Genomic DNA, 10,152 nt, shown 5'->3' with positions numbered 1-10,152 from the left:
TTTTATTTTGATGTGTTTACTTTGATATGTGTTAATATGATATGTTTTGTTGAGTTCCGCTTGCGGTCCACCCTTGGGAACACGTACACTGATTCCCACTTGGGGTCCTCCCCTGGGATTGATTGTGTACACATTTGTTATATGTCTTGTTCTGATATGATTTCTGTATGGATCTTTGGTTGGAATTGACTTGTATGGTACACTGATGTCTTCTTGGGTTCCCCTGAGATTGACGGTGTACGCCTCTGGTATGTTCTGGTTCCGCTTGGGGTCCTCCCTTGGGAACACGTGCGTTGATTTCCGCTTGGGAATGACTGCGTACGCCTCTGATATGTTCTGGTTCTGCTTGGGGTCCTCCCTTGGGAACACGTGCATTGATTTCCGCTTGGGGTCCTCCCTTGGGAATGACTGTGTACGCCTCTGATATGTTCTGGTTCCGCTTGGGGTCCTCCCTTGGGAACACGTGCGTTGATTTTCGCTTGGGGTCATCCCTTGGGATTGACTGCGTACGTCTCTGATAAGATTTGTGTATATGCTTTGTTTAGTTATGATATTTGGTTATATGATATGTTATACGAGATATGTTCGATATAGTATGATATATGATGTTTTGTATATTATGTATCTGACTGTCATGCAGGAAGTGAGCCCAGGGTATGGAGAGTTCTCTATAAACCTGGAGCTTACTAGAGATTCGTCTCTAACCCCGTTTGGGGATATGATTTCAAGAACAAAGTTAATTGAATAGCCCTCATAGGACAAAGACACTACCCGTGGCTAAAGGTACTAGTATGAGGATATGGAGTTCTGGGTGGCCGGACGCTACTATCTATTATTTATGTTATTTCGTATTCCATTATTTTGTGGATCATGATGTCTGATCCTTTATTTTGTATATGGCCTGTATATAGTTTGTACATGTTTTCTGTTTTGATGCATGTACAATTATGTATTCAGGCATGTTTATATTCTGATGTATTATTCAGTTATATGCTTACATGTTGGATTTGCATGCTGTTAGACATAGTGGCACGGAGTCAAGTTATGCATGCGCCCATGGATGGGTATAGAGTCCTTTATAGATATCTGGTATTTCTGAAATTATATATGGTATAAACTGTTTATCAGGAACCTTTGAGAGTGGGATTGGCAAATCCCCAGTTGTCCAATTTACAGAGGTTACTCTGCCCGATTTTCGTCTTCGTCAAATACGAATTAAATTAGGAGAAGTATGCAATGCAAGATATCATGTGAATTAAGAATAATTAGAAGTAAAAGAAAAAGTTAGCTCATATTTTCGAAAGTTAAGTCTTCCGCTGTTTCTGTTTGTATCATATGTATGTTAATTGAACCGGCTCGAGACGGGGATGTTACACCCCACTTTAAAGTGGAATTAACATAAAAGCACAAAAGGTAAATAAAAAATTGGGCCTGTGCAATATCTACACTTCTAGCCCAAAGGGCTCTTGTGTGAGGGGGTGTGTAGAGAATAATATAAATCATTAAAAAGGCTCTCACTGAAAACCTTAAGGTTTTGAGTTGAAGTGATTCTTAACCAGAATCTTGTTGGCGGGATCAACAGAAAGCCAACTGTGCATCTGGCTTATTGTAATTTTATTTTTCTTAGTAGTTGGGACTTAGGCCCATGGAAAGCTAGTATTAGGGTTTTTTAAATCCTATTTATATTACCTTGTAAACCAAGTGACTTCTAACAAATGGTGATGAGATGAATATAGTATAGACATCTGAAATGTAATCTACATTGATTGAACTAGGGTAAATCACTGTATTGATTTTTTCTTCCCTGACTCTTTTCGTTTTTGATTTGTGTGTGTTGTGCGATTATCTATTTCCAACATAAAGATCATCACACAAGAAGAAATATTTTGTATATTTATTTATGTGTTTCAGACTACATTACCTCATGTGAACTCAAATCCTCCATTTTCTTCCGAAATATGTCAAAATAGGTAACACACATTGAATGCTCATTATAGGAATGAACTCTTCGTGTGAAATTCAAGTCTCAAGTTCTTTTATGGTATCCTTATGGTTCTTTGTTATTGAGTAAGTTATCAGACTAATTTTGTTGACATTGTCATATCAGATGGGAAGTGATCATCCAGCATCTAAAAAGGATGTTGTTTGAAATTATTAGTTCTCTACTTTTTGTTCTTGTGTACATATAACATCAACAAAAACAAAGTATCGATCAAAATTTAGAGCCAAAAAGAGATTGCGGCTCTTATCTTAAAATACTGGAGATGTGGGGTATCGATCTCCATACCTCTTGCATTCTAAGCGACACATAAATATATTTTGATTATTGTTATCTAAAGAAATAAAATATCAAGACATTAAAATGTATGAGTTTGAATTAGATTGTACAGAAAAAATAAAAAAATAAAATTGACAAGCCATTGCCATTTACTTTGATGTAGTTCGTTTATGCTTTTGTGTGTGCTGTTCTTCGCGAACAAATTTTTGGTGCTACTATTGCACTTAGATTCAGTGCATTACACATCAGAGGAGAGAAAAAAAAAATTTGACATAAAAAAAAAAGAATTTTAACTGACATATAATGCTTCCATTCACGGGATGTACTGAATATTTGGTGTAACAGTATCACCGAAAATTTATTCGTTCTTCAGAAAGAAAGTGAGAGTGGCTTGAGTTATAGCAGAGTAAATGATCACCACGTGGCAGTCTTTTTTCTTTAATGAATTAAATATGGTGCTCATGGAGACTCTCAAGCATTACCAAATTCACACGTACAATCAAACAAGACAAGCATAAAAAAACCCTGAGAAAAATTTGAAGGTATCTATTACCGGAATTTGAATGAAAAATCGATTATTCCCTTATGACGGCATAATCTAAAAGTTACTCAACAACTTCAGCACTGCAACTGCAAGAAGACATAAATCATGTCAACGGAAGAGAAATGAAATTCCACTTTTTCTCCATTAGACTCTTTTTGTGTTCTTTAAGACTCAAGTTGTGTTTATAAGCATATATTCACTGTTTGGGCCACATAGCTCTCTTGTTTTTCCCAGTTCAGTATGTTTACACAACAGATGTTTTATGAGCCGAAAAATAATATTGTTTTTTAAAAAATAATAAAATAAATATGCTTCATGAAAAATAAGTTCCATATCAATCAAATCAAATAACTGTCAAATAGGCATTTTTCCCTATCAAATAGTGGAGAATCATTCATGCTTCAAAATCTAATCATACTAAATATCATTCATGAAAATTAGTTGATATGCATGCTATTCAGTCAATCTATCGATTCCATGGATGAATATAAAATATCAGCTCTCATTAATGGTACTGGATTTCACGAAAATAAACTCTACTTAAACAGTGCTATACTGCTATGTATGTATAGACTACATGTGCGGTTTTTTGTATGTGTAAAAGGAAAACTGTCCGAGGCTATATTGTTATTTTCTTTTAGTGAGTAGTCAAAACAACAATATGAAGTGGTAAAACAAGAAACAAGACTAAAACTGTGAATCCCTTCATATATATTATTGGTTCATATATTAAAGGATTAACAACAATACAAGGTCGATTTTAGCAAGAGGGAAAATACACTTTTTGCAAAATTACTGAGTTTAAGAGCTCCCACAGGATTGCCTATATGTGGCCTCTGAAAATATGAACATCAAACACATACTCTTCTCTATTAATGAGTTCAAAGATACAAATATCTCCAACTTGCAATTTGCTTTCTTTAGCAAAAAGGTGCCAACCAACGGCAAAACAGACAACACGTTTCATTGGATAATGGAGCAACTTTACAGGCCACAACTTCTTCCCAAACTGTATCATCAGATTCTGCATGTTCTTTTGTACATACTTTCTGGCGAAGGCATTTGGTATACTCTGCATTGTGTTATATTTCCACATTGTCAGAATAGAGCCTAACAATTTCTGAAAGTCCAATAATACCAGCAAGCTGGCATATTATAAAAATTCATACTCAAATAAATGTCTGCTTAACTTATACTTACTGGTCTGCTTCTCGTCAGATAACTTTGCATTATATTGATTATGAAAAAGGGATTTTCTGAGGTGAACTTCTTAGCTTCTTCTAGAGCTCCGGTTGTCCCGGGGCGGGGAGTAATCAAGAATGAAGTTCTGTTGCTTGCATTCCCACCTGTGACATGCCAACAAAAACATTTAGTTTAAGCATCCACTACGCCGCAGCATTTTGAAGATAGCCCCTTGCATTTTCTGCAAATCATGATGTTATATTCTGTTTTTGATAGAAAAACCAAGATTTTTAATCTGATTCAACCGCAAGATAAGAAATTATCTATTCATAAAAAAAAAGAACAAAAAGGTAAAAGTAAAATCTAAATCATAATTACATATGATGTATTTATCAAATGCACACCAAGGAATATATGACAAGCATAAAAGGAGGATTTTTATATCTTAAAATTGTGGTTTTATTCAAAGCTTAGCAATTTAGTTGAAGTTTCCTCTTCAACTTTAGGCATATAGTGATAAACTTACACCACAGATACCCTCTTTGGAAATTAGAACATATCCTCGGAATAACATGGGTATGTTATGCATTTAACCTCAAGTAGTCAATTGAATCCACTAAATTAAATGATCTGATCTTGAAATACATACCATCCAACTCTTGCTTGACAGATGCAATTATTGGCATCTCAAAGTTTGTTACTTCAGATTGACTACCTTTAGTTTGAACATGCTGGAAAAAATTTTGCGGGTTGGGGCTTCTTTCATCTTCTCTTGCTATGCCAGTTCTAGATCTCTTACTTGTTGGACAAGATGACATTGGTGATTTCAGTCTTTTCTTCTGAATTTCAACTGAATCATCAATGATATGGTCACGGAAAGGATATTCTATTTCAAGGGCACTCTTGTCAAATATGTGTACCTCAATATGAGTAGGATTTTTCTCATATTCAAACACTACTAAATGCCCATGATCGAGGGAGTAATATTTAGCAAATTCTTCCCAACCCTTTTCAAGCAAAATTTGGCTATCATGTTTAGTCCAATATACTTTCCATTCAATGCCATCCGGGGGTTTGAGAAACATTGGGTTTGGCAGACCACCACCATATCTCCTCGTAAAATTGTTTGGGATCTTCTGCAACAAAGCTGGTGTTAGTAAGCAACATCATGACATTCAAGCATAACAGAGATTTAACATGTACTGATGATTATTTGCTCCTCTACTTATGTTTTCCTATTCTCAAACACATGCTGATAGCCCAATCTGTTAAGATTGATTCCAATGAGTTAGTTAGGGTGATAACCAAGCTTTTTTTCTCTACCCTTTTCTCTTCTCTGTTCTTCAGCAATGGTCTGATACTTTGGCATGCCTTTTTGATATTTCCTAATTAATACACTTAGAAATTGGAGATTTGAGTGAAAATTGTTGTGTGCCTAATCAGACCACAGGAACTATATATATATATATATATATATATATATATATATATATATATATATCAATGAGAATGCATTACAATAACTACAATTGATCTATTTAATCCTAATCAGATTCTAATAAGTCACAATCATGTCCTAATTAAATATTTTAACAATATTCTAACACTCCTCACGCCGGTGCATATGTCATATGTGCCAAGCTTGTCACATATATAGTTGACTAGGGGACCTCTAAAAGTTTTAGTGAAAATATCATGAAGTTGACCATAGGAGTTAACAAATATGTTTCAATCTCCCTAGACTGAATCTTCTCTGGGATAAAATAGCAATCAATCTCAACATGTTTGGTTCTTTAATGGAAAACTTGATTTAAGGATATGTGTAACGATGCTCAATTGTCCCATATTAGTTTTACCGGCTGTCATTCACAAATTTAACCAAATAAGCTCACATGTTGCAGTTTACAATGCTCAATATGCGACTTACTGCATTAATCCATGTGGCATGGCTAATCCAACTACGGTTTGCTATGGTCTAATACCTTTGACATGGCTTTCTCTACTCTTCAAGTCTTGACACAACACATCCATGTGACCGAAAATCACATGTTTGATTCATGTAATCAACAAATGCAAGATAAGGCTGTCTAGTATGGACTCGCACTCTCTCCTAAACATCGTTAGTTCAGTTTTGATACACGCTCATGAGTCATGTGGGGGTATATTCAAGATCATGCATTCTGATGCAGCAGTGACTTACACGAGTAGCCAAGTTCACAGCTAACCCCAAGATGAAATGATGTAGGGAACCTAAGGTGGAAACAAACCATGCATGTGTATGACTCTGTAATGAAACGATAATATTAAATAAAAAATTATTTAATGCATTCTGATGCATGTTTCACAATAAGAATCACAAAGAAAAAAGGCAGAGAGCTACAGAGAGACATTTGATGCATTAGCTAATATTACCAAATGAAACGAAAATAGAAAGCACAGTTTTTGAAGAAGAGATGAAAGTAAGAAAACGCTTACAAGATTTCCATGTTCCAGACTTTTACTGAGAATAATCTTGAAGAAACGGATTGTAGTTGCTGAAGAATGCTTATATGGTTGGTTCTGAGGGGAAGTCATGGTTGCCATTGTTGACACATAAAAAGTTGTGTCCCTTCAGAACAAAATCTAGCCTTATATCTAGCTTTATCGGGCACTGGGCAGGGAGAACAGCGGTCAAATTTTGGGAATGGATCTTCTCATGTGAAAAGTGATAACGTGATCATGTTATTTGATCATAATCACTCATTTACAAATTATATATTTATTTTTTTCTCTCTCGTCTCATCAAACAATGAGTGGTTGTGATCAAATAATATGACCATATGATCACACTTTTTCACTTGAAAGGATCCACTCCCTCAAATTTTTAATTTAAATCCCTTAAATTCACACACACACGTGTGTGTCTATATATGTGAGCGAAGCTCTTCGACCGATGAAAGCGGGCTGGGCTAGACCAAGCTTTGTCCCGAAAAGCCCAAGCCTACGTCAAAAAATTTCAATTTAGCCTCGTCCAAGCCTAGTATGAGTATAACTGTTAGCCTGGCTTGGCCCGTTTATAAAAAAACAAATGGCCTGACCCGTTAGCCTGTTAATTTTTAACTTCCAAGCAGAACCAGGAATCAACTTTACAAAGTACTCAAATTCTGTTGATACACCAAAAATCATAATTTCAACGACCAAACAGAATCATAACTCATAACAAAATGCTCAAACTAAATAACATATATTTCATCAGATCCAACAAACAAATCCATACTATGTAAATGTACATCCCATGTAAAAAGATGTTTTTTACCTTTTCTAGTAAAAAGATGTACCAAGTGGGTACATCCCATGTATAGAAGAAAATTTTCTATATATATGTATGTACATCCCATCGCATAAAAAATTCAAGTTTTTCTACGGAATAAGAAAGGGGTGGGGTCCACTTTAAAAAACAAAATAAAAAATAGAAAAGTGGTTGGCACGGACATCAAAGTGAGAGTGATAAAATATATATATATAGGGAAGGTTATATTTACAACCTATTTTCGTTTACAACTTCTTACAATCATATCTTAATCGTTGATTGACGAAATGACAACCGTTGATTGGCGAAAATCAACGGTTAAGAGATGGTTGTAAGAGTTTGTAAACTATTTGGGTTGTAAATATAACTCCTCCTTATATATATATATATATATATAAAGATAAGATCTGTTTACGATTTTTTTTTGCAAATTACACTAAGTACGACCGGTCGTACACTGCATGATTAAAGTATGATGGGTCGTACTTAGTGTGATTTGTAAGAGTTTGTAAACAAAAAAGTTTATAAATATAACATGCCTTATATATTTATATATATATATATATATATATATATATATATATATATATATATATATATATATTAATTAATTAAACTCACGAGAAATAACTTATGTTTATGGACTATGATATATATAGTTTATCTAGCCTATAAACATAAGTTATTTCTCGTGAGTTTAAAACGACATTATTTTGAGGTTAAAAAAAATATTTTTGTAATTCTAAATTATTATAAGATTATATTAATTTTTATTATTATAATTTTTTAATCTTTTAACCCAGAACGACGTTGTTTTGATCTTACTGAATATAAGTTATATCCATTGATCAAAAAAGATTAATGGTGTCACATGCTTACAAATCAGAGTTGTTAATTTTTTTTGACTTAATAGATATCATATAAAATGTCAGATTTTAAATTTAACACTAATGTCAAAATACATGAAGATTAGAGTCAAAAATTTTCCGTGGCAGTGTGGAAACAATGAGTCTCGAAAACGATGGAGAGAGAAATGAAATTGAAGAAATGACACGAGGGAAGCGGGGGAGGGGGATTCAGATTGGGATATTAAACCAGTCCTGTCAAAGTAGGGATTATTGTGCAGTGGGAGTAGGACTAGACTAATCCCGCAAGGTACCTTGACGTGTACACAGTTGCAGCTGATATCCGATGTGGCACAAGATCTCATCGTTCACACTGACGGAACTGATCTCATAATTTTGACGAACAAATTTAACTGCTGTATTCAGACATAATATTTGAAATGTGCTTTTGACTTCAAAAAAAACTTTAATAGAAATGGCATGTTATATTTATAAATTTTTTTTTTATAAAATTTTACAAATTATATTATTTTTTTTGTGAGAACACTAATTATATTATTTTCTCTCAAAAAAAAAATAATATAATTTGTAAAAATTTGTACAAAAAATTTGTAAAATAATCATTCTCCTTAATAAAATGTTATTTGTAACGATCATTTAGCCCTTGATTTTATTTTCAAACGTTTTCGTTAACAAACAAGAACTCGCTGTCAGTTTATGACATCTATATGGGATGACTTCCATGTATTATGACATCTATATGGGATGACTTCCATGTATATATGCATTCCCCAAATACATGTACTCATTATGTCCCCATGACATGATTACATTCTGTAGTCCACACCCATCAGCATAAATCCCATTTTTAGTTATATGAGCAGGAATGTTATTATGCAAGTTGTCCTTGATATAATGCAATAGGAAGAAAAAAAAAATGTAAACTGAATATATATGATCACAAATATGTGCTACTTGTAAGATTTATTGTAATAAGAAAATTAGTTAATACCTCACAGTGAGTATTTGCTTCTTGGAAAACAGGGCCAAGAAGTTATTAGGATTAGTCTAATGATGAAAAGTTTGGATAAATTATATTAAATTATATATTCAATTCTCACTGTATTAAAAAAAAAAAAAAACAGCCAAGAAGAAATGAATCTCCTAATGCTTTAATTCAATTTTCTTTGTCTTTTATTGTACTAAGCCACCAAACCTCAAAATGAACACGGAAAAATAAAGAAAAATAGGCAACTGTTTACCCTGTTTCTGGATGAATATTTTTTATGCGTTTAGAAAAAAAAATGGATTAAAAAACACATTTGATAACATAATTTTTTCTCTTAAAATTGAGAGAATATATGTTTAATAAAGAACGTGCGAGATAACACAAAAGCCAAAAAAAAAAAAAAAAATTTATTTCTTATTTATATCAATTTGTGTTCATGGAATACCCGTTCATGGCAAAATAAAAATAAACAAATTTCATAAAAAATTATTTCTAATTATTTGTATTCATCGTACTAAAAAAAGTTTCTATGAATATTGTCATCCGCATTCGTAAACAATTCTCCTTCCACTATTATAATCCAACCTTACTGTTTTTTACATCACGGTTTTCCCTAATAATTTGGATAAAATCTCATTAAAAATATATGTATATTACATATTGGACAGATGGTGTGGCTAATCCATCTCGGCCTCTCACATACTATACACATTCTCTTTCATTTACTTGCACCAGCATATATGAAATTTGACTTGAGCTTCAGAGTATTTTGCTAATCCTAAAAGAAGACCTTCCTTTCATGGTATTGTCAAGGAAGATAGAGAAGGCTGAAGATATGCATATCAGACCTTGCATCTTGCATGATGATCAACTTATGGATGAGATCAATGAGGCAATGACCTTCACGCTTATGAAGAGAGTATTAGCTGGTAAACTCAAGGTGAACTTTTGGCCAGGAGTGACCCCAGTGCAACCATTCCGGTTTAAGAACATGAGCTTTATGAC

The 10,152-nt window shown here is 33.5% G+C and overlaps 1 protein-coding gene across 1 annotated transcript; it reads right to left on the bottom strand.

Moving 5' to 3' along the window:
• Nucleotides 1-3,645: 3,645 nt before the first annotated feature.
• On the bottom strand, nt 3,646-6,587 carry LOC133291566 (B3 domain-containing transcription factor VRN1-like). The gene is made up of 4 exons (XM_061489842.1): nt 6,506-6,587; nt 4,654-5,151; nt 4,023-4,168; nt 3,646-3,894 (listed from the first exon to the last, which is right to left on the bottom strand). Exons 1-4 carry the CDS (start codon nt 6,585-6,587, stop codon nt 3,646-3,648), a joined length of 975 nt encoding a protein of 324 aa, XP_061345826.1.
• Between the last annotated feature and the right edge of the window lie 3,565 nt (nt 6,588-10,152).

Source organism: Gastrolobium bilobum, unplaced genomic scaffold (genome assembly GCF_033153095.1).
Source record: "Gastrolobium bilobum isolate Gb01-03AN ecotype WA unplaced genomic scaffold, APGP_CSIRO_Gbil_v1 utg96653, whole genome shotgun sequence".
Taxonomy (NCBI): domain Eukaryota; kingdom Viridiplantae; phylum Streptophyta; class Magnoliopsida; order Fabales; family Fabaceae; genus Gastrolobium; species Gastrolobium bilobum.
Note: the sequence above shows the minus strand (reverse complement) of the source record. Positions and strands in the feature narration are given on the sequence as shown.

Bases quoted from the DNA above. Each gene is read 5' to 3' on its own strand.
- LOC133291566 (XM_061489842.1), bottom strand. From the start codon at position 6,587: ATGGCAACCATGACTTCCCCTCAGAACCAACCATATAAGCATTCTTCA. The intron at 5,152-6,505 runs GTAAAAGTCTGG...TACTAACACCAG, and splicing joins TTTCTTCAAGATTATTCTCA to CTTTGTTGCAGAAGATCCCA. The intron at 4,169-4,653 runs GTATGTATTTCA...GGCATGTCACAG, and splicing joins TGTCAAGCAAGAGTTGGATG to GTGGGAATGCAAGCAACAGA.